General features: G+C 42.0%; 1 protein-coding gene across 1 annotated transcript in view; it reads right to left on the minus strand.

The window, feature by feature from the left end:
• TSC2 (TSC complex subunit 2) overlaps nucleotides 1-24,220 on the minus strand; it is a 42,899-nt gene extending 18,679 nt beyond the window's left edge. The window contains exons 1-26 of the mRNA XM_074965015.1: nucleotides 24,186-24,220; nucleotides 22,498-22,662; nucleotides 21,817-21,903; nucleotides 20,541-20,651; nucleotides 19,631-19,775; nucleotides 18,816-18,933; nucleotides 17,562-17,610; nucleotides 16,824-16,949; nucleotides 16,450-16,523; nucleotides 15,944-16,070; nucleotides 14,327-14,470; nucleotides 13,842-13,979; nucleotides 13,210-13,313; nucleotides 12,322-12,403; nucleotides 11,157-11,312; nucleotides 10,690-10,806; nucleotides 9,480-9,602; nucleotides 9,016-9,122; nucleotides 8,250-8,403; nucleotides 6,634-6,756; nucleotides 5,885-6,019; nucleotides 5,021-5,210; nucleotides 4,455-4,548; nucleotides 4,007-4,109; nucleotides 3,682-3,776; nucleotides 1,371-1,502 (exon numbers count right to left, since the gene is read on the minus strand). Of these exons, the coding sequence (XP_074821116.1) occupies nucleotides 1,371-1,502; nucleotides 3,682-3,776; nucleotides 4,007-4,109; nucleotides 4,455-4,548; nucleotides 5,021-5,210; nucleotides 5,885-6,019; nucleotides 6,634-6,756; nucleotides 8,250-8,403; nucleotides 9,016-9,122; nucleotides 9,480-9,602; nucleotides 10,690-10,806; nucleotides 11,157-11,312; nucleotides 12,322-12,403; nucleotides 13,210-13,313; nucleotides 13,842-13,979; nucleotides 14,327-14,470; nucleotides 15,944-16,070; nucleotides 16,450-16,523; nucleotides 16,824-16,949; nucleotides 17,562-17,610; nucleotides 18,816-18,933; nucleotides 19,631-19,775; nucleotides 20,541-20,651; nucleotides 21,817-21,903; nucleotides 22,498-22,635 (2,972 nt within the window). The 5' untranslated portion in view covers nucleotides 22,636-22,662; nucleotides 24,186-24,220. The remainder of the gene's footprint in view (nucleotides 1-1,370; nucleotides 1,503-3,681; nucleotides 3,777-4,006; nucleotides 4,110-4,454; nucleotides 4,549-5,020; nucleotides 5,211-5,884; nucleotides 6,020-6,633; nucleotides 6,757-8,249; nucleotides 8,404-9,015; nucleotides 9,123-9,479; nucleotides 9,603-10,689; nucleotides 10,807-11,156; nucleotides 11,313-12,321; nucleotides 12,404-13,209; nucleotides 13,314-13,841; nucleotides 13,980-14,326; nucleotides 14,471-15,943; nucleotides 16,071-16,449; nucleotides 16,524-16,823; nucleotides 16,950-17,561; nucleotides 17,611-18,815; nucleotides 18,934-19,630; nucleotides 19,776-20,540; nucleotides 20,652-21,816; nucleotides 21,904-22,497; nucleotides 22,663-24,185) is intronic.
• Nucleotides 24,221-24,272: the final 52 nt, after the last annotated feature.

Genomic DNA, 24,272 nt, shown 5'->3' on the forward strand with positions numbered 1-24,272 from the left:
TGACAGCTATGTCACCCCAGAACTGGCAGCTCATCTTGAGAAAAAAAAATGGAAGCATGGCTGACGTTTGTACAATTTGAGCAGGATCAGCTTTAGGAGGGATGTGGTGCAGAACAGCAAGGCAAACAGTAGCGTTACATATATTGATTTTAAATTGCAGAAATAAAATTCAGAGTTATGTAAAATCTAGCTAAACCAGTGGCAAAAAAATTGTACTTTGCACACAATTAGTACATTGATATAAAGCAATTATGTCTTCAAGTAATTGTATTTTAAGCAATGCAATTTTGAAACACTTGCAATAGCAGGCTGTTACAGAACTTGCTATAAGGAATGCCTCTAACACAGTCATTTGCAAAAAGATTTGGCTGCATCTCAGCTGGGTTTATATTATGCAGCAACTTCTTTGGTATTATTAGATAATAATTATTTAAATGTTTTGTTACCTATAATATAAATATAAGAGAACCATGTAATATACTGTAATAGACTAATAGGGACATTAGATTTTGAAGCGTCAAATGCATTTTTCACAATAGTTACTTCTACGCCCCTCCCCCCCAAACGTGTTATCAAAAACAGAAAATATTTGCAATGCAATTCCAGTGACAGTATGATGCTTATTTCCTGTAGCCTAATAACATTCATTTTCAGACAAAGAAACTTCTAACCATCATATTCCTAGCCAGCAATTTAATATTCAAGGGACAAATTCAGAAACAGGAGAAAAGGATTTACAATTTTTAAAAGATGTGATATGGCCAAATCAAGAGTCAACGACCAAACTATTCTTTTTGGTCATGAAAACATTAACCGTTTTGTAAGGCCTGCCCTTCACTGCTTTGCCCCTTAGATACAATATCTTGGAGATAAATTAATGCATTGATGGTGAGTTGCTTTATATCAACAGACTTCTGTGTGCCTTTTTCCCAGCAATCATCGTATGAACCATTCTCTCCGACTTGCAGGGAAGGTTTGCACAGAATCCTAGCAGAAAACTGCGACATTCGTGCTTCAAGTTGCCTTTGGAAGGCTGTAATTTAAAAGCCGTTTAACAAAGACTCAAACTTGCACAGAATGCAACCTTTTTATCCTTAATCTTTACTCTGCAACAAAAGAAGCTCTCGTGAACAGAGCACCACTAAATCGAAGCACAGGGCAACGTAACACCACCACAACCGGCACTGGTAAACCACAGGACCTCCATGAAGCTTTTCCAAAGCATATTTTGTAGACAGGACCCGATTTCTATTTTCTGAAGGTCATGCAAGCATCCCGCATGCAAGCCCACCCTGACCCCACCCACCCTTGCAGCAAAGTTTCCAAGTGCAAATTTGCTCTTGGATTCTCCCCCTTTAAAGTGCCACTACCTGCGGACCACATGTTCTGACACACTGATGCTGCGGGATCGGAAGGCATCAACTGCAGAGGGGTCTTTCAGCTCTTTCACTGGAGGAGAGTTATTCAAGCCTTGCCTTGCATTTTTGGCTATTCTTAAACTACTAGGTGAAGAAGCACCAAACCCCGAAAGAGGTGTAATTGCACAGGTCACAGGAAGGGAAGAAATCATTGTAGGGATGGAGGTTGAAAGGTCACAGGTCACAGGGTCAATATTGGGGAATCCCAGAGGGTGATGTAAAACAAAAAAAAAAAAAATGTCAAAAAGGAAAAATTAAAACATAAAACCAGGCAGAGCTGAAAGCATAAAAATCACTTTTGAAAACAAGATTTTAACAAACACTACAAACAAATGAAATTAGTACGAACAAAAACTGATGTAAATGATAGTTGGAATACTACGCTGCACTGAGGAAGAGAAAATAGGTTTTCACTCGGATTTGGTATCAAGGTTTCTCCAGTCTGAAGAGCTGGGCTTGTTTCAACTTTCCATTTTGTTACTCTAACCAGGGGCTCTCCTGCATTATCATCACCGTTAAATAAGACTTGTATAGAGACTTTATCCTGAGATCTCAAAGTGCTTTTCAAACACTAAGCCTCAAAATATCCATTTGAGACAGGCCAGGGTCTTTGTTTTACCTCTCTGGAAACTGAGGCAGAGAGGTTAAGAGACTTGCCCAAGGTCTGAAAGTGAGCCAATGATTAAGCTAGAAACAGAACCCAGGTGCCTTGACTAACCAGTAATAGTTTCTCCTGCCTTGCTTGTGTGTAATTACAAGCATGAGGAATAAGGTTCTTTTCCCAAAAGGCTCTGGGACACTGGACACGAACTAAGCTTTCTAATTTGTCCTCAATGAAGTCAGACCCATGGACCTGATCCTGAAAACCCTTACTCAGAGAAACAGCATCACTGACTGGGACTTCTTCCATAAACAAGGGTGCAGAGGAGTCCATGTTACTATCCAATTACAGTTTGCATCCCCTAAGAGAATTTTGCAGAACTAGCCGCGCTGATCCAATTATGTTAACAAGAGCAACAGCCTTTCAGAATTAGTAGTATTCCAACCCAATGAAATTAAGTAGATTTTGGGAAAAAGACAGATTGGAAAAGGTGTCTATTCCAAATTTTAAAAAAGAAACAAGGAGATGAAGGATTAGAGAATATTAACTTGCAAACACAAGACAGGGTTTACAGCTATGGCATTAAGGTGAGGATGGTGTTTCTTTTTTACAAGATCCTTATTATACCTTGCAATTTAAAGGAGAGGCACTTTCCTCAGAGATTTCAATGTTACTATGGCCTCACTGTAGAGAAACGCTGAAGCAAGTTCAGTGAACCAACTCAAAGAGGAGTCCACTGGATAAGCCACCTTTGCAAAACACTGAGTGACTTCCAAACTACATCTTCCCTTCCCTCTCTGCAGATGGTACTTCAACATATCAATGACTGCTTCCAATAACATTAATACTTGAATGGACTTCAGGGTTCTACCTGAATTGAAGTACTGATTTCAAAACACTCCTTCCTAGTGGGATCGGTCTGTGAAGATACTTTACAGTGAGTTGCTTGTTAGCTACACAGATTTTAAAAAGTGGACACTACCTCCTCTCCTCTTATAAAACTGAAATCTAGACTCTGCTGCATTATAGAAACTTTCCAGGACAGACTGGTTTGCCATTCTAGTTTTCTTTCCTTTCAGAAGGGATCAGAGATCCAGAACTCTCTTCTTCACAGAATTATAGAGCAGCAATAGGTCAGATTCTGGATCTACCAGAGTTTAGACTGGGCAAAAATAAAGTGGTGGCTCTCCATAATCCACCCAACTGCTCCAGTTTGTACACACTGCTATTAAAATGATCCGCAATGAAATCATTTAAGCATCCACTGTTAAACTATCATTAAGATGCAGAATTAACAAACCACGGAGATGAACAGAGCATGCATCCCTCTCACTATTTTTATAGCCAGCACTATGTTGATTCACATTCAGCTGACAGTATTATTTTTAGAATGTAAGCTTACATTCTGCAGAAGTGGATGGGGGCAACCAGTCATGTCTTAGTACAAATACATACCATTAGCCAGCCGCTCGTTCTGACTTCAGGTTTAACAACAACTCAGACTGTGTCTTAATACAGAACATTTCGGTTATCAGAAAGATTACACAGAATCTTTAAGGACACAGATAGTTCTCTCCACAAAACACAGGAAAGCATTTGGCATTTAAACAGCTCCTAATGAAGAGCTACCCATAGCCCCAACTGGAACGGAATACAATTTACCTTTTCGGCCTCTCGTTCAGACTTGTACTGCGCGCCCTGAAACTGTCCTTCTCAGGGGTGTCATCAAATGAGAGGAGGACATTTGACCGCAAGCCCTGCCAATTTGGACACACAGATAATGGTTCAAACCATTGGTATTTGCAGCCCACGTGCCATGAGCCAATTCTCAAGAGCTACATTTGATTTTGAAATTCTAATGTATTAATAAGTACAGGTGAGTTATTTTGATGTAAAATAGAATCTCTGTAAATTGACATCAATAATACCCATAGATTGCAGTTCTCAGAGCACCCTTTGTATTGCAAGATCCAGCATTAGCTGTTACCTTTGTAATGTAGGGAACAAAGTCTTTCCGGAAGGGCAGGCGACATCGGATGAACCACATAGCGATTACATGGTGTGCCAGGCACACGATGTACTGATTAAACCTGAACAGGGGAAGATTTCAATAGTTTAGTTGTGCAATCTGAACACATTTTCAGAAGAGATGCAGTTCAATTCTAATATTACAGAGATGTGGAAGAGAATACTACTGTAAGTTGAAGGGGGAAAGGAACCTAGAGTGCAATTAGCAACATGCACTATTTGTCTTGAAGCTAAATATGGCCCTCCCTCAGCAACAAGACCATATATAAAGGTATCACACACAATTATATGTTTCCTCTGTAGATCTTAAAGCACTTTACAAAGGTAAGTCAGTCTCATTTTCCCCAATTTACAGATAGGGAAAAGGAGAGAAAAAACAACAACAAAAAAAAGATGCGTGAACTTACTTGGAGGGATTTGTATATGGCAGAGAGATGGCAAACACGCTAGCATACTGCTCAGCTGCAAAGTTCCTATAGAGGTGAGGCAGCCTGGCTAGAGCTGAAACGGGTCAATAAGAAAATCATTTGTGAAGTCTCGATGAGAGCACTTTGTTACTGACTCAGGATTGAGCTGAAGCATGCAACGTTTTCTAAACCACTTGGTGCCAACAGGAAAGCTAATGTGACATTACATTCTGTTAATATTATTGTGCAAGGAGTAAGTTACAAGGAGGGAAAGATAACCCCAGATTTTCCAGTTCTCCAATGTTTTTATATGTAAAGCATGTTTCTTTTTTCTCAGTGCACACGTACATTAGGCTGAGCAGCTGGGTTACATGAGCAAGAGTAGACTAGATGTTAAGATTTTATGGCAGTTGCAGCACTGTTACCAGAAATACAGTGAACCCTAGAACAAGTTGTATTTGACCTTAAACTAAACCAAGATGATGATACTCATGCTAAATAATACAGTTAGCCTTTTCACAGCCACTGAAGAACATAGGTAAAACACAATTTCCACTGCAACTTACTTGAAAGAAATTCTAAGAGAGGTATTGCCATGTTTGCTGTAGCAGAAATGTGGGTTAACTTGACTATCAAGACTGGCAGTGCCTTTATGATGATGTCAGGCATCTCAACGCTGCATACGGATAAAGCCACAACGCACTGGTTTGCACAGCGATAAATTAAACCATGTTCCAGGCAATAAACCATTTCACGCTAGAAGAATAGAACAGAATATGCTCAGTATAATAAAATAAGAACAGGATTCATCTGCCACTAACCTACAACAAATCTAGCATTTCTACATACTAAAATGCTAGCTGTGTGTTGGTAACTGCATTGCTAGGGCTAGCAGCTACAAGAATTTTTACCAAAAATGCACTAGCAATTAAAGACTACAATCTCAAGAGAAAAAAAAAAAAGTCACGGGTGTTTGGCTCTAAATCTTAGACAAAACATTTGTCATCTTGAAGTTTTTGAAATAATCCATTTTAAGATAACACTTTCTGACAGAATAAAAAGGGACAAAATGTTTAAGGCTTTTCTGCTCCCTTCTGATGGTTATCAGAGTCTTTCAGACAGGGAGAAAACTGAATGACTATGCAGGGGATGGCAACAATAAAACTGATTATACAAAGTGCTATTAAATGCACAAAGCTCACAATGTGAATAGAGTTTTACTAACTTCTCTCAGTTACAGTCACCCTACATTACTTTTACTTACTGTGGGTATGTTGTTTTCTGGCAGAACTGCCCCTTTATGTATCCAGTGCAAATGCTTACAGGGCAACTGTACATTTAGTCTCCAAGTCTGAAATAGGCTCACATTAGAAAGCGCATTGGAGACAGACTCAGACTTCACCTCCCACAGCCCATCCCATTGACAGTACCTGTTTAGCTTTGTCCAGGTAATTATGGTAAGATATCAATGCAGTCAACACTGGAACGACAGCCAGGTGCATGTCATTGCGGGAGAACCCATCTGGAGTGCCACGTAACCTCTCAGTTGTCTTTTTGTCTGTAAGCTAATCAGTTACACACTGGGCTTGAGTACTTTGCGTTTCACATGCCTTTTTAATTCAGGTCTTCTTGGGCATAGTACATTTTCATAGTACAAGAGCAGTACAGCGTCCCATTATGAAACAATATTAGCTTCCAGGTCCCAGAGCTCAATCATATACATACTAGGATCTGGATGCTGTTACTTGGAGCATAATCTTTACAGTAAAACTATGAAATAAATCCCTTAGCTAACTTTGCGCAGAGTTTTAGTGTGGGGGAATGGATTTGCAGGAGACCATTATATACACCTAGAACCCCAAAGCCTTACATGCAGGTCAGTTTGTTTAGGTTTAGGCTCAAGTGTCCTCAAAACTCACTCAATTTATGGATACACTTTTATAACTATACTCTTTAGCAATTGAAGCACATGGACAGTTAAATATCTAAAAGAATTTAATTATCCTTAACACAAAGTTTTAAGCTAAAGGAAAGGGGTCACATTGTTGGTGAGGGGGGAGGAGGTACAGATTAATCCCAAAAATAAAGGGTATAAAATAAGGAAGCCTTAAAGCAAACACATTTCTATTAGAAGTGAAGTTGTGGTGTCTAGACCCCAGGAGGACACACTGGTTATTACCATGGAGCAGAGTGCAGAGCACAGCTGGTCAAGGTTGCAAGGGGAGGTTAAAAATAGCACTTTGTAGCGGAGAGACTCCGGTAACTTGTTGAGAACCAGTTTCAACACCTTCCAGTCTGTCTCCTGGAAAGAAGGGGAGAGAGTTTAGTAAGGAAGAAATAACTTTCTATGGGAAACTTTGCATGATTTATATGTTAAATTTGAAAATAAAGCCCAACACGCTTCAAACAATGATTTGTTGTTTATTGCTGTGATCCTTGTTTCTCCAGCCTTGTTAGTTAGCAAAGATGCTGCTTTTATATGATGCATGGGCTGCTTCCAGGGTTTCACCCAACTGCATCCTCTAGCTCAGATGTAGCATAGACATTTTGATGCCATAAAATGGACTGATCTCCAAGTAGACGGTGAAAACAAGCAGAAAGAGTCTGACCCAGGCCTTTTCTACACGTTTCCTCCATCCGCCAAAACAAAAACGTGATTCCAGAGTTCAAGACAACTCCTGGCCCCAAAAAAATGAATAAAATGCTGTCCAGAGCCAACATTAATGCACTTCATTATTTCCTTTCCATACTCAAATATCTAATGGTCAACAGGTTTCAGAGTAACGGCCGTGTTAGTCTGTATTCGCAAAAAGAAAAGGAGGACTTGTGGCACCTTAGAGACTAACCAATTTATTTGAGCATAAGCTTTCGTGAGCTACAGCTCACTTCATCGGATGAAATGATGAGCTGTAGCTCACGAAAGCTTATGCTCAAATAAATTGGTTAGTCTCTAAGGTGCCACAAGTCCTCCTTTTCTTAATGGTCAACAGTTCGTCAACTTAAGTTGTACTTCTAATTTTGGGGGTTTTTATTATTAGTTTTAAATCCTCTTTGAGAAGCAGGGTGACATTTTTCCTACTGGCTTTTCGCCTCTGTTAAATGAAAAAAAAAATTCACCCTTATTTCCTGTGAAGCAGAATCCAGTGTTGGTCTGCTTGGTTTAGGAAGAGTTTTACTTGTGCTCCTCCTGGTGGCTGAAGAGTTGTAGGACCACACACAAATTTTTGGATGGAAAGTTCTGGATTTCAAGAAGCTATTTAGATACCCTCAGCTGGTGTTGGGCAACCTGGATAACACTGATTGCTAGATCATTTTAAAACACAGATCGGTCACATTTTAGGTTTAAATATAATTAATTATCTTTTAAGAAAAATAAAGCACAACAGTGTATTAATTGACTATATTGTGAAATGGTGGGTAAGTCTCAAAGATTATACTTCTGAGATAAGATTCATGCATGGTTTTGTTTTATGTATTTTCAAAAAAGCATCTCAGACAATTTTTAAAGCCTTCCTTGAGTAAACAGATTAGGCTCAGCACTACATATGCAGTTTAATCAGCCACCACAAGTGGATGAGTTAAAAGTTCTATTCCTGCTTCTTAGTGTAATGAGTGTTATGATCTTCCACAAGAAATATCCATTTAAAAAAAAAATTCAGTGGGAGTTTTTTGGGCATAAAGGGAATAAAAAGCTGACATTCCAGAACATTTCAGCATTAACATTCCAAACGCTTGAGTTTTAAACATGCAAATTTGTGTGCAAAACTCCATTGCAGACTGAGTTCATCAACGTACTTGCTTCAAACACTGCAGGAGGACTCGGAAGAGCAGTGAGTAGGGCAAGTAGCCCATCCGAAGAGTGGCATTCTGGGAAGAAACACTGGGGCTTCCTGATGGAGGGGAGAGGGTCCCAGCAGGCTTTTTCTCAGACACCCTCTTCTCTGGTTCTCTACGCCATGGAAATACAAACCAGGTCAGTGTTTCAGTAGCCATTACCAGACACAAAAGCAAGATGAGAAATGCATATGCAAAGCAACAGATTTCAGGGAAGTGACCAAGCCAACTAGTCAGAAACATGCATCACTTTATTATCTACAACAAAGACTGCTTCTCCAAGTTCCTTTTCAGAGATACCTCTGTTAAGAGAGTTAAGTTAAAGAGTCAGTTACTACCAGACTAGGCTGTGCAGCTTGAATAGCAACATTTCTACAAATCACTGTACCGCATCTTAATGTAAAACCAGATTTCTCAGTCTCCTGGCAGGAAATTGCAAACAACAGATTTGTAAACTTTTGCAGAGTAGCTACGTAAATCCCAAGCCTCCAATACACAGAACTCTGAGGCTCCTGAGAGCTCTGCATGCCAAGGATTTGCAGGACTGGTTCCGAAGTTATTTACTAGAGGAACACCCCCCACAAGCCATAACTACGAATGTGGTCTGATAACTGCTGATCAGAATTTGGGAGATTGAGAAGAGTTGTACAGAGGTCGTGACAGAATATTAATACACACATGAGAATGTCACGGTTTCAAAGGTGCTACAATGCAATGAGAAACATACACCAAGTCACAGAGGCAGTAGGGGCTAAATCTCACTGCTCCTTCCTTGTTGGTAAGGCCAAGGCGGTGGAGGGAGTCTGCTCGAAGCATCAGCAGAAAGTCAAATGCCTGCAAGAGAGAAGATTTCTCACTGCATTCTGGAATGACTCAAAACCTCTGCTGATGGAATTTTCCCCCAGCTTCTCACCACCCAATCTGCTGTTGTTCCTGGCCAGCAAGAAGATTTGCTCTGCATTGGGGCTGATTCTGTAGGGGCTCCCACCCTCTGAACTCAACTGCTATGGAATTTATTATACACAGTGCCATCAGCTAACTAACATTTTACTCCAGCACTGGTTGTTCTACAGAGGTTTGCTGCAGAGTACACAGTAATAAAATTCCTACAAACTCCCCATCTTCTACCCAACTAAAGCATTAGTTCAGCGCCTCCTTCTATCATAGTGTTAGGAGAGAGACTATCCATACCTGCAATCTGATGCTGCTAGCAATCGGGAGGCGGTAAACGTACTTATAGTGGAGTTCGATGTGATTAATAAGCATCTCATACACCCGAGTGGCATGGCTGGCAGGCAAGCTGTACAGCTTCGTCTACGGAGGCACAGAACAACAGTCAAGAGACAAACTGAGGGTTTACTTGTTAACAGAGTAGCCCATCTTTGGTCAATCGGCATCAAACGTACAAAGAAAGGCAACTGTGAGTTGTTCCTGAGGCCAACACGAACAGATGGCTATGTACAGACCCTTTGTGCAGACTCCGGAGCAATGGGCAGAATAGGTTGAAGAGTTAGCCCTCCACTGGGGCACAGGAAGAAGCCACCACGGCCTGCCTCAGAGGATCCTGGGGATCACACACACACACACAATCCCACAACAGATCCATCTTCCTACTCTTAAGTGAATGCAGCACGTGCGCATTATGAACACCGACATTTCTATGAAAACTGTTCGAGTGGCAAGTTTGACCTTTAATTTATGAATTACCCAAGAAAGACGTTGCTTGGAGGTATAACGCTATACCCCACTGATGCTGCTAGTAACGTCAATAAACAAAGGGCAGGGCAGGCTTTGAGACGGCCTGAGAAAGTGGTGTTTGGATCCTGACAGGCTAAAGTCACTTAAGTTGTTCTTGTGGAATTTCCACCATCTTGAATGGTAAGTGTCTGGCAATACAAGAAATCTGGGTAGTTTTTGCCCAAGATAGCAACTGAATTAGTGAGATTTCTGCTGAGAAATTTCAGTCACATTAGAACTCTTCTCATTTTTGATCTAATCCAGACCCCAAAAAGTCACAGATGTGGGTTTGGATCTGGGGATCTGAATTTCTTTGGGTTTAGGATTCAAAAAGATTTAGATTTGAGAATCCAGTTCTGGCTCCTTTCTAGCTGGACCCTAGGAACATATCACCAAAACATTCATATTTATGACACGCTGGCTGTTAGTAGATAAAGATTTAATATTTAATACACCATATGCAAGGTACCGAGTCAAGAATAGAACTAACCCAACCATGGCTAAAATATCCTCTATTCTGTTAGTTTAAAGAGTGGGACAAGTGAACTAGTCTATGAAGTTACAGAAGAGAAAGAATTTGTTATTGGGAATTGACTGGCCAGTAAACAAAGCCCTAGAGAACACTGTTTTAAGGGAGGGATTTTTAAATGCTCCACAGTGTTACCTGAAGAATTACCAGGAGGCCTAGAACAGCTGTCTTCACATCCTCTAAAGCAGCAGAATGAGATAGAAAGTCTCGCTCCTCCAGATCAACAGGAGCCCAAAGAGAACGTGCAGCCACCTTTTAAAAACAGAAGGAGAAATGCCCTTTAAAACCCACATAGGGCACAATGAGACACCGACTTAATTCCATGCCAATAGGTCAGAAAGGCACAAAATAAATGGCCCCACTGAAAGTCTCCTAATGTTGTAGATTAGCTTGGATGTGCGTTAGCAGAGCTGGTTCCAAAGCACCTTTTTGCTTTTCATTAGAGCTCTGACTTCCTCCAAAATCCAGAAGTCCTACACAGCATCCCCCTGGATCATATAGATAATTAACTGTTCACCTTCCTTGTTCTCCAGTAAAGGGATTGGATAAGAGATGGAGACGAAGTTATTGAAAGTGTCACTACTGAGCAAGCGAAGCCTCACCTTTTCTATGATATCAAGCAAGCTGTTAAAGTGATGCGTGTTGCAGCCCTCGGCCAGGTCCACCAATAGCTGAGTGGCCAGTTTCCGGACTTGATGGTCTTTATCCTCTGGAATATGTGCCAGCTGTGAGATCACCACTACGTTAATCAGCTCCTCCTGTAATAGGACAGGCTGTTCAGCAAAATGTCTCCCAGCTCACTCTTATTAGCGAGTTAACACAAATGTATATCCATGATCAAAGAATCACGAGGTCATACTCGCTTTAGTCTTCACTAGCTTGTTGTTTAGTCTGCTGGATTTCTTCCTCCAGCCTATTTAAATATCTTTCTAGGTCATCTCTCCAAATATTTAGACTATTGTTGAACTTGGACTCAGCAGCTTAGGTCTTTATCGATCTGACAAAGCCGCTGTAGCTCAACTTTAACAGACCTTATTCACATGGGATTCACAGGCCTTGTTTTTCAGAGAGGCAGGAAACAAAGAGGCGGCAGCCAGTTTAACAGAACTTGGAGGAATCTGAGCAGTGCCTCTTCCACTTTCCTTGCATCAGACACACTGAGCAGACATTCCTTTGAGTTAACAAGCAAATCAATGGTCTCTGCTCTATCAGAGAGCCTACCATCTTGGATTTCAATTAAGACAGAATTGAATAGAGTCGATCCACTCATGTCAGATAATATCTTGACCTCATCTTGGTACAAACTAAACTTTGTCTCTATCCAAACCAGATTAAATCTCCCATCCCCAACGCTAAAAAAAAAAAGTTGTTTTTTTTTTTTTAGTAAAATGAATGGAAATGACAACCTCTCTGGGAAACCTTAGGATAGGGAAAGAAGGTATCCACAAGATGCACAAGGTGAAAATTAAAAATGCACATTGTCAAAATAGACCTGCTAATTTCAACTCCCATTATATACACACCAAACCGATAACAGACTTAAAAAACGCAGCTATGGACCACATTTAATAGGCAAGTCCTTCCAGACACATTGCAAAGAAACCTAATTACAGTGTCCTACATTTTCAGAACCGTTGGACTGACTCTTCAGAATTGCAGAAACTAGGCCTGAAGAACTAACATGATTAAGCATCATTAAAACATTTCTACCACCCATTCCAGATCTCAAATTCAAACACCGCAATTAAATATCAATAAAATACAAACCTCATAAAACTGTCTGTTAATGCTCAGGACAAAAGACAAGACATCCAGAACTTTAATCCGAACTGCACTACGACACTCGTTCCTAAAAGGGAAAAAACAAACCCAAAATGGACAAAAGAGTTTAAGGACAGAGAGCATGTTGTGACAAACGCCCTTTTTTCTCGGTTAAAAACGTTACAATCAAAGGCCACGTGAACTTTCAGTGAATGTTCTCTGCATATGAATTTGCAACACCAAGCAGACAAGGTGCTACCATCAAGAAAAAACTGGAGGCTGTCTACGAAAACAATAGTTTCTGTTGTAGCACATGGGCAGCCGTACCCATCACCAAAACTTAGAGTCAACCAGGGAGAGCATGTGTGAATGGGAGAGAGACTCTGTGCCACAACTTTAGAACCACGTACACAGGGGTGAAGTGGTCTTTATCCTAATTTATTAAAAGGTGCCAAAAGCTCTGGCTTGCTATATCAGGGGATCATTCTACAATACAAAAGCATGTTCTGGGAAACTACCATTGCAGAACCCCATACTACCGGATACTGTCAAATCAGAAGCATTCCTGATAATGAGGAGGTAGGGTTGTAGTTCTGAAACCAAGGAAGAGTGCCACTCAGTGGAGCACAGGACAGATTTAATTAGAGAAGTGAAGCAGCCAATGGCCACCCTCCATTTTGTTAAAAGAGAGATGATAAGCCTTAGTTGGACGTTTTTGTTCTGTTGATTGGACAAAAAGCAAATCCTGCATTGTGGAATCACCCCCATATTTCAGCAGCCATTACTAACATTAAAGAGATCCAGAGAGTTAGATTGTTTTAACACAGACAGTTCATTAAACAGGCTGCACACACATTGAAACAACCTTTTCTTTTTAAAGCTGCAGTTTCCTACCTGAAGAACCTCTCCATTAACACCTTCAGGTTATGAATCCAGCCATCCTTGGCAGGGTGAATAGACTGAGCTTTGTACGTTATTAAGTTTAGTAGAGAAGATTCCTTTAAAAGAAAATGTAAGAATGGTCCCGTGCTTACGTACTGTGCATGCATCTCCCTTCCCCTCCCTCCAAGAACAGGTTTCAAGGGGCTGTGAAGTCTTCACTGTGGCTTTATAATGTGTGCTATTTTATAACTCCCGCCGCCCGTGGTTGTATGGGATAAAAATCTAATACTGACGTGAACAATAAGAGGAAGGATGGTCTTGTGGGCACTCAGATTGGGACTTTGGAGTTCTGGGTTCAATTCCTGGCCCTGCCAGACTTCCTGTGTGACTTTGGGCAAACCACTTACTATCCCTGTACCTCAGTAAAATAGGAATATTGAATGTTTCCTGTGTGTCTCTCGTGCTCTTTGGGACAGGGACTGTTCCTTATTATGCGTTCATACAATGCCCCCCAAAATGGACCCCAGATTTTGGATGGGGCTTCTAGACACTACTGTAGTACAGAGAAACATTTCCAGGAGGTTTAAAAGGGGAAAAAAACCACAGTAGGCCGTATTGACTTGAGATAGGGGAGAAGGTCTTACAGGTCTCTGATCAGCACATCTCTCCACCAGCTCAAAGTATCTCTCCTCAGACCCATGGAATTCATTCTGGTCACAGAGTTCTTCTACAGTAGTCAACAAAGCATGTACAATGGACTTCAAATCCTGGTTCTCTATACTCTGAAACACAGACAAGGCCGCTCTAAATGGTTTCTTTTTCATTACAAAGTATGTCACAACTGAAATAAGAGTGTTGGCTGAGAAGTACTAGAGTCAGAAGTTAGGCCAGACCCACACTCGGTCCTCTTCCCTTCCAACACCAAATACCTCACCATCTCCATGACAAGCACAGCTTCCACTGATGGGGGAGCCCCAGGGTCAAACACCAAGTCTATAGACTACCCCACCATCAAAAGCAGAAGCTGTAGAGTGCTTTTCAGTACTAAAAAATAAGACCATTTTATAAACCAAAATACTTCCTACAAGACATTTTTATAAGATATATCAAGATTTGGCTCAATACCTACCTGTAGCTGCTGGAGTAATCGCTCAACGATATCCAGAAGAATATCCCAAGTGACAGCCTGCAGCTCCTTCCCATACTTCTTGATTAATCTGGTTATGGACAGGACTATTTCATATGATACAACTGCATTGGGACAAGTCATGGCCTGGAACACAAGCTCCTCAGGTCAGTTAATGATCTGTAACCTTCTTACACTGAAGTTGATCAACACCCTACATATTAAGAAGTTTGAAGGGCTCAATCCTTCCATCAACCTACCTACTGCCTCTTCGGGAGGTGGTTTAACTAAGGTGACAGGAGAACCCCTTCCGTCACTGTAGTAAATGTCTACACTGAAGTGCTACAGTGACAATGCTGCAGCACGGCCACTGTAGTGTTTCAAGGATAGACAAGCCCGAAGTCTGAGGCTACAGCTGCAAAAGCCGATCAAAGATGGCCATTTTATAAGCACAATAATGTATTCCCAACAGGTGCAACTCAGATGTTAAAATGCACCCTTGGTTCCACAGGAATATGAGGTTGGAGAAAGTGATACCAGCTCTCGCAGTTTGGCTGAAAGGTCCCCAAACGCTGAAGACACAGTAGGATTTTGTAATGAGACCACTCAATCTGGTCACTCAAACCAAGCCCATTATATGAAACTTCTAATATTGTTTCAGGGACTCTCTCTTGCCTAAAGCATAATCTACAGATCAAACATACAGCATGGCTAGCCAATAAGGGAACTTTAACGCCATTCCCTTTGCTGTGGTTAAAATCCATTACAAAAATGGCCTTGCCACCTCCCAAAATACAGAAGAGGGCATGAAAGGTGGCAGGCTACTCCCAATTTAATATCGCACCAAGGGTTTAATAAGTGCCCTGGTAGAGGAGAAGTGATCACAGTACAGCTTCCATCACTAACACCCAGCCGGTCGAACACTTCAGCCTTCTCTCAAATAGCTGCAGTTTCCATTAACAGGCACTTCTGCCAACAAGCTCATAAATCTTAATCCTCCCCTCAGGGTGTCTCTCCATTTAAAAAATCCTGGCACTAATTAAAAAAAAAAGTGCCACACTTCACTTTTCATTCATGCTGACTTTGTCCCCTCTCCCTGCATTTGTATGCTGTAGACTGGAATCTACTTGAAGCAGGGACAGGATTTTTTTCGCTGTCTAAAATGTTGTTTGTGGTACCTCAGTGTCTCCAGTCCTCTGCCGATGCACACAACAGTTCACTCTGCTGAGGACTGAAATGCTTTAGGTCTAACCCACATTATGGGGTAACTGCGTGAAATTAATGGCCTGTGTTAAATAAAGTCAGGCTTGATGTTTTAATGGTCCCTTCTACAGAACTATGAAAAATTCAAGAATTTGCTACGTGGATCAGTAAAATATTCCCAAACGAAGTATCAGTTTAAGCTTGAACTAGCTATTGCCTCCTTGTTTCATGTGTTCCCCCATCTGTCTCTATCCAACTGTTGGCTTTTGTCTTATAATTAGATTGGAAGTTCTTTGGGGCAGAAACTGTCTTGTTGTTCTGAGTTTGCACAGCACCTAGCAAAATGTGGTGCTGGTCCACGACTGAGGCTCCTAGGCACTATCACAATATAAAAGTTCCTCCTAAGTACCACTTTACCTTGAGGAATGAGGGCAGCACTGACGTAGGTGAATTCTTGAGAGAATACAGTCTGTGTGCACCCCACAAAGCCATTCCGACAAAGAATACTGCTCCTCTCAGTAATGCTGCATCCACCATGTAAGCTCTAAGACAGGGTGCAGAAGGTAAGCCAAGATTTTCTTAGATCACACTATAGCAGCAGGTTTAGTTTTAGAGTACAAGACTCATGCAAAGGGAAACGAACAATACTTAGTACTTCTAAATCAGAGCATCTTAAAGGACTTAAAACCATGAAGACTAACCATTTAGGCACTGTTCTCATTTTACTAATGGGGAAACATAGGTATAGAAAGGTTAATTAACTTGTCCAAAATCACAAAGCAGTCATAATTTCTAACCATTATACCACACATGAAATTTTGGGTCTGCTCCTGTTCCCATTAGAATCAGTACGTCATTTATTTCAGTCAAAGCAACACTGAGCTTTTTCTTAAAAAAGAATTTAATAGCATGACATTCCATACCTGTCTTCCATGATGCGGCACATGTTGTATATAGCACTGTGCCCCAAATGGGTTCCCAAGAGATTGCGCATAAGCTAAAAAGCAAGTATTAGAGGATTTTCAGAGAAGGTTTCAGTAGGTCATTATACAGCTTCAGGGTCCAGTCAGTCAAGAGAGGTTACATACGCAATTTAATAATGGATAGTGCAGCATTTAATAAACTAGAGAAATGTGGTATATGCTCTGATCTCCTCTCAAAGAACTATTATAATCATAATAAAGGTAACTGGAGTCTAGATTTTTAACATACTAATATCCAGAACAACATAGCTTTAATGGGAAAGTACTGTGCATGGTACATGAACTCATGCCCAGGGAAACAAAAGAATTCTGACCTTCCAGCATGGCTCACAAAGCTCCTTAACATTGATGGTGCGGCACAAGGTGATGATAAATACTGGGAGGCTCTCCGAGGGCAGGCAGTTGTAGCAAACCACAGCATCTAGGACCTGCAGGGAGACCTTTGTGGGGGTGAAAAGCACAATGGTTACTCACTTCTCCCTTGACAGGGCATTGAAATACAGCAGGTTAAACTGTGCTGACTTACGGCCACAAAACTACTCAGAAGTCAATAGGGATACATCAGTTCAGGATGTAAACCAAACCATGACAAGGATGGCTAAATAGTAAAGGAAATCCCTTAGCAAGATCATTCGGGTTCCTTTGTCCCAAGGTTTTATGACTAAATTAATAACTTAGTAGCTGTACAGTGCTTTACACGACCCCAAAGTGCTTTACAGAGTTAGTTAATCCTCACAATATTTTACTGTCCTCACTTCACAGGGGGTGAAACTGGAGTAAGAGAGGGATAAGTGACTTGCCCACTTGGGACTGCGACTCATGATATCCTGGTTCCCACCTCTAAGCTCAGACACCTAAGTCATAATGCCTCTCTCCACCCAACATCCAACAATATAGTAAGCTCCACACTTTGCTACAGCAGCTTTCCCTGAAGGAAGAAAATCCCTGGGAACCCTAGAGAGTTTTGGCCTAGCTATTCAAAAGTGGCCTGATCTGTAATGGATCAGTTCTATAGAATGTAATCGATATTAGAAGAGGCTCCAACTACTGACCTCTATGTCAACCGATGATGATGTCTGAATGCACAATAGGCAGATCATACTGTTGGAGGAAAACGTAGTTAAATATGTTTATTTTAATCAAATTTAACAAATGACCAAAAAAAATTGGCCAAAATTAACACAATTAGGTTAGTGTAGAAGTTTGCCCTGTTGCTTTCCTGACTGTGGCTCAGTTGATAATACTTCTGGGGGCATGCTTAGTGTCACCAGCCCTTTTCTGAATAGCTAGTTTGCAGCTGCACTTAAGCTACATCTCACTACCATTACTATTCATTAAATACAGCTGGGTACCAGGGTCCCGAGTATATAAATCTAGTGAAGAGAATATGGGTCAAGTTAATCTCCTATACAAACTAGGGGATTGAGCACTATGTAATTTAACACAGGTTTATAGATCAGAATATCATAAGAGCTGGTGTATTGCATTATACTGTTTTAAGTTCTCATGGACAGATCTTCAAAAGTGCTCAGTACCAACAAGAAGAATCAGGTTTTGGGAGTGGCTGGGAGCTGAGCTCTTTTGACAATCTGGTCTGTGAAGGAGAGTTCTACTCTGAAAGGTGAGTAAACATGACATCAAGAGACTCCATATTTGTGTTTCATTGCTCTCATATCAATTTGGTTGATTTACACAAACAGGTTTCTAAAGTGTCACCCCTGCATCTTCAGTTCTGGGTTTGGAAAAGCGAGATGGGTTCTTTCAGGTTTAAGCATCACTGAGCTATGACGACTAAGCCAGCCAAGTTCTACCTTCACATACACCCACCCCACCATCTTCAGTGCAGTTACACAGGTATAATTCTGGGCAGAAATTGGCCCTGCAATTGGAATCTATTGAACTATTCTGGTGACAGGCACATAAGCCAGAAACAGGATCATTCTCCCATAACTCTTCAGAGCCAAAACAGCTAATAGCGGCAAAAGAATACATTTGCCAGAAAAGTCAGCTCTGACAACCACCTGTGTTCTGAAATAAAAACACCTGGGTGCCATTTTTAATCACTTTTCCGACCACAGCCACACTAATACTATTTCAACAGATACCCTTTCCCCCCCACAAAGCACACTTTCAGAAGGCTAGCTGGGTCATTTGTCACCCAACTGGTCAATCTGTGTGCACAAAACCCAGATTTGCACATGCAAACAGATACCCCTGGAGGTCTGTTGAAAATTTAGACCACTGAATTTATCCACAAACTCTGCACAGCAATTTAGAAACAATAAGTGTTAGTAGTTTAACCTTACTGGACCATATCAGCAACATAATCTTCCAGGTAACAGCTGTTGAACTTGACCAGGTTCACTAGAACTAGAAGGAATTCTGAGGACAACCCGACATTCATCCACTGCAGGACAAACTCAGCTAAAGGAGAAGGAAGTGGTGGTGTTACAACATGGTTTCAATCCAAAAATGCTGCAAATTCCCTTCTGGCCCTACTTGCTGAAAAAGAGATCTGTCCTTTGATGTATTTCCAGCTACATAAACTGCTCCCTAGAAGGGAATAATAAAGAGTGAGGATCGATTGACCAAGGCTGCTATTTGATCTATCACACTCTTCTTAGCTGCTACTTACAACTGACTTACTTATCTGGCTATAAACTGCCACATGCATTGAATTCACATTTTTATGAATTTGCTAAATTTGCCTGGACCAAACCACATTACAGATGTAAAACAACGTCAGATGGGTTGTATTAAGTTTGCCACAAGACGGCAACAACAGAAAACCCTCCAAAAATAAACAGGCAACCGTTTAAAATTAAGAAAACCCCCCAAACTCACAGATGCAGAACATCCACAGGTTTGTCACTACAATAAAACTGTTTATCACATTGGCATGGGAGAATTTGTACCCTAAAACTTTACACAATAATGTAGAATAGTACATAATTTTTATGCCTTATAGAAAAGCCATGGAATTTTATTTTAAAGAGGTAAAACCAGCATCATGAAGCTTTTTTCAGCATGATTTTAAAACAACGGCATTGCAGCTTTCGGACAATCCTATGCCAGAATCTGAAGACAACAGCAACCCTCAGCATTTGTATGCAGCACTCACCCAATTCTTCCTCCAGGTGAGTAATGGATCTTCCATTATCCGTGAGAGCCTTGAACACTGCAAGCCGTTCATGCAAATCTTCATTAGAAGGATAATCCTTGATAACCTGAAAGAAATGTGCTCTGAGGATCCCTAGTCTCTCACCCTGAAAGGAGAAAGAATTATAGTGTGAGACACAATACAAACTGAAAACTAGACTTATTACAGACCATGATTAGGAAACTATCAGAATGTTATCACACTTTAAAAGCAACCTTTTCCCCCCTTGGGCTGTGTGTCTACTGAAAATCTTCCCGTGGTCTGCTGCGAATGCAGTCAGTTCTCCTTAGCCTCTTAGAGACATTTATCAAGCTGTCACTGCTGACCCCAGACAGCTTTTCCAACATTCAGCAGACCCAGAACCCCAGAGATGCAGAAAGTGGCCCACGTCGCAACAGCCAGACCACGAATTCCAGGACTTGAAAAGGAAATGCTACAGACAGCACTGCTCAGTGGGATGCTTAGCTTGAGGATTCATAGAGCCTGACTTGATCAGACTGAAGAAAAAGGCGCATGTACAGAATTTGCCTCGATGATTAGCATACCTGCCATAGCAGGGATGCTGTAGGTCAGGATTAACGTGCTTGACACAGCTGTCTAGGCAAAGATTATACTGTGCCTGCTGCACTGTGATTGAATTCAGCCACTGCAAACACTCCCTTTGTCAGGAGTACAAAATGCCTCCCCAGTTAAAAGAGAAAAAAGGTTAAACTGAGAGCCAAGAGAATTAATCAAACTGAATGCTAGGCTCTTCCTGTTCACTGTGCTGGACTAAGATAGAGAATGAGAAGAATTTAAATGGCAGGAGGCAGCCAGCCAGTGCTATTCATCTTGCTCTGTGCAAGCCTTATTTGGAAGGGGGAGCCTTTACCTGTCCTTGAATGATGGCCTTCAACAGGTGAAGCACAGCGTGTCTGGCTTCTGCTGGTAGCTCTGGCTGCAGCATATCAGCTACCACTTTCCATATTGCTTCCACCGCATGCTGTAAGTGGACATAGAAAGCAACAACACCGTTTATTAGATAGCTATCGTTAGCAGGGTTAAGCTTGTTCTGGGGTCTTCCCCCTACGACAAGGTCACTTCTTGAATTGGGGCAAGTCATGCTGGGAAGAGTTAACAAGATTCACGCCTCGTAGCTTCCTAATGCCCTCTTCCCTGAGTGCTACTTCCACACACCTCTCCTATAGCCAGAGTGGAAATTGTGCGCCACATCTGCCCAGTGAAAGTTGGCGTACACATAAACAAAATGACTGGACTGGCTTCATTCATACCATTAGCTATTTCCATGCAAGTCTCTGTGTGGATGCTTTTGTTTTGAGTTTAACCAACATGACAATCTGATATAAAAAGCATCTAACACAGAGACTTGCACAGAAATAATTAAGAGTGTGAATTAAAGCTGATTTAAAGTTATTTCAGTGCCTGTTTGTTCGTAGAGCAACTCTAGGTCAGAGGGAACTAGTGGACACCTCCCTGCAGGACTGTAACAGCTACTAATAAGGTTAAGTCAAGAGCAGCATCCCACTACCCTACAACAGGTATAATAACTTTTGTGTCTTCTTTTAAGCACCTCTTAAAGCTACTTGTCCTGGAAAGCCTTTCAATGATGCTCTCTCTGCTTTGCTTTGGAGTGTGAGCTCTTTGTTGTACAGTTTATGTTTCCACTGTCCAAATCAGAGGAATACAGATTCATAGAGTCTAAGGCCAGAAGGGACCACTGTAATCAACTCATCTAACCTCCTGCATAATACAGGCCATAGAAGTAATAATAATTCTTTGATAATTCTATATAAATAATAATAATAATAATAATTCTAATAAATCTTTGAAATAATTCTGGGTTGAACTACAGCATGTCTTTTAGAAAAAGATCTAATTTTGATTTAATAATTGCCAGTGATGGAGAATGCTCCACTACATCTGTTAAATTGTTCCAATGGTCTTTGGAGCAGGGATCATTGATTTCTTATAGGTTTGTACAGCACAATAAAAATGCAAGATATAACTTTCTGGATTACAACAATTATAACAATGTTAAAGGTAGGCCAAATTACCTAAGTGTCTTGTTACAAGAGAAGTCAAAGGCTGTTGCTTAAAGCTTATCTCAATCCTCCTAACATTTACCCTACACCTAACAGCAAACATACCTCTTCAAATTTTTTGGTTTTTGCTACTTCACAGATTTGACTGATCGCTCGTATCCGGTTATTTAATCCACACTCTACGCTTAATTCCTGAAAAGAAGAATGGAAATAATTAGGATAATCCAGGCTCTGCCTTTCTTCATCAGAAACATCCCTCTCCAGCTCTCAAAATGACCACTTGGATCATTATCAAATTAGCTCCACATTGTCTAAAAATTGTTTTTAGAGCCTAACCATTAGCCACCCCCACAGAGATGCACGTAAATGAAGCTGTAAGCAACATCAGCAGGTTAAAGCTCATGTAGAATGATGACAGAATGAGGGAGAAATGGAAAGTGTGCTCTAATTTAGCCTAATATAATAGCACTTTACACTGACACAGAGCCTTTCAGCCAGGCATCTCAAACTACCCAGATATGTTAACTAATTAAGACTCGGCAATACTATGAGGTACTTAACCTTATCCCCATTTTATCTATGATTGACCTGAGAGACAAGTAGGATAAGTGAATTTCCCTAGGTCACAAACTGAGTCAGTGGCAAAGCTGGAAATAGGACTCAGGGGTCCCGTTTCCCTGTCTCCAGCTTTAACCACCAAGTCACACCCCCTCCATTTTTGTGCTCATCGCCCATTCATCTCAGCTCATACTCTAAACTCAGTCCTCAAACCCTATAACAATTTACCTTGAGTATTTCTGCAGTGATGATAAACTCTGTTTGCTTGCCCTCTGATGATTTGGAACTAGCCCGGGATGGTCCCAGACCTAAGAGGCTCTTAAACTTCTCCTTTAACCCAGGATCCTTGCTTTGCTGCTTCGCCATTGTTGACAAGAAAACACCAAGAGGCCCCTGCATGCATAGAACAGTTACTATAGAGAGCTGTAGACAGAACCTAAGAACCAGGCAACGCTGGAATCCATCTCACTTTTCAATGGGATATTTACACACAGCTCTACTCTCGCAAGTCTTTGCAAACAGGCCAAGGAGTGAACTCCCTTCAGATCAGGGAAGAGACACTGGCAGGGGCGATGCTGCCAGGTTGTGGGATGCTTGTGCCACTGTAACCTTTGCTGAACATGTCCTCGAGCTAGCTAGGGGACGTCCCTGTCTGTGGCAGCACTTTCCCAGAGGGCTGTATGTGCAATAAAGCAGCACCAAATGCCTGACCAGCACACGTCAGTTTTCGAACTGTACAGTTGTTTTATTTTATAGGAACTCATAAGGTGTTTTGCTCCCAGGCTAAAAACCTTGTACAGTAAATTTCATCTTGGAGCAAATTTTGAAAGTAGCAATAAATGAAAAAAGGAGAAGTGATGGCAAAAGTGTGAAACTAATTAAATATTGCATCACACCAGCTACAGTGGGGTGGCTAGAGGGGTACAAGGAGTAGGTGTGTCAATCTCAACCAAAAACAGTGAAGGCCCTCAGAAGCCATTTCTCCCACACCACCACAAAACAGGCTCCCATTAGACCAGGTACAGCGTCAGTGGCTGCTACAGAAATATGGCAAGTGCTAAATAAATATACTCTTCATCACATATGCCTCCTTTATGTGAGAAAGAGGGTCCCAACTCCACAATGGGCCTGCTGTCCCATGAGTACTGGGAACAAGTTAATCCCCAACATCCACCATATGTATTTTGTGCGTGATCCCTTTATAAGACTCTCCCAGCCCCATTCTCTCACATATCTAGGTGTGGTTCCCTGTACAGTGCCCGCTCCCACCCCCCCACACATATCCCAGCTCCCTAGAGGGACAGGCCCCTTCCATAACCCCTCTCCCACACAGTCCCCCATCCTATCACCACCACAATTGTCCTCTCCATATCCACTCCCTAGTAGCCATATAGCCCAGCTCTCATGGGAAGACCACTATATAACCCCCTTCAATCCCTAATATCCCAGCTACTTATAGGGGGTCCTCGTACAATTTCCCCCACAATGGATGCCCCCGATAAACCTCACAGCCTCCAGGGGTGGGCCCTCTGTGACCCCCAAATACCCACACTCCAGCTGCTCACGGTGAGTGGGGGAGGGGGAAGGGGGCGCTCTCACAACAAACCCCATCCCCCTACCCCAGCTTCCCAGGGGATACCCTCTTTATAACCCCCCAGTGCACCGAGCCCTCATTGGAGCCCCCCAAATCCCCAGCCCATCGGGGTGGGGGGTGACCCCACATAACCCCCCAGGCCCCATCTCCCCAAGGGGGTACCCTCCCCCAGCCCCACAGGCAATACCCCCCCCAACTGGCCCCTCCCCAGCCCCTCGAGGGGGGGGGGAGGAGGGGACCCCTCCATGTCACCCAGCCCCCCCCGCTCCCCGGGCAGTACCCTCCAGACAGCTCCCCGCTGCCGGGCCCCGGGGACACTCACCCCTCCGGCCAGCAGGCCCAGCCCCCTCACCCCGCTCACAGCTCCCCGCCCACTCCGGCCGGAAGGACCCGCCCCGCCCCTTCCGGG

This window comes from Natator depressus, chromosome 10 (assembly GCF_965152275.1).
Source record: "Natator depressus isolate rNatDep1 chromosome 10, rNatDep2.hap1, whole genome shotgun sequence".
In the NCBI taxonomy this organism is placed as follows: Eukaryota; Metazoa; Chordata; order Testudines; family Cheloniidae; genus Natator; species Natator depressus.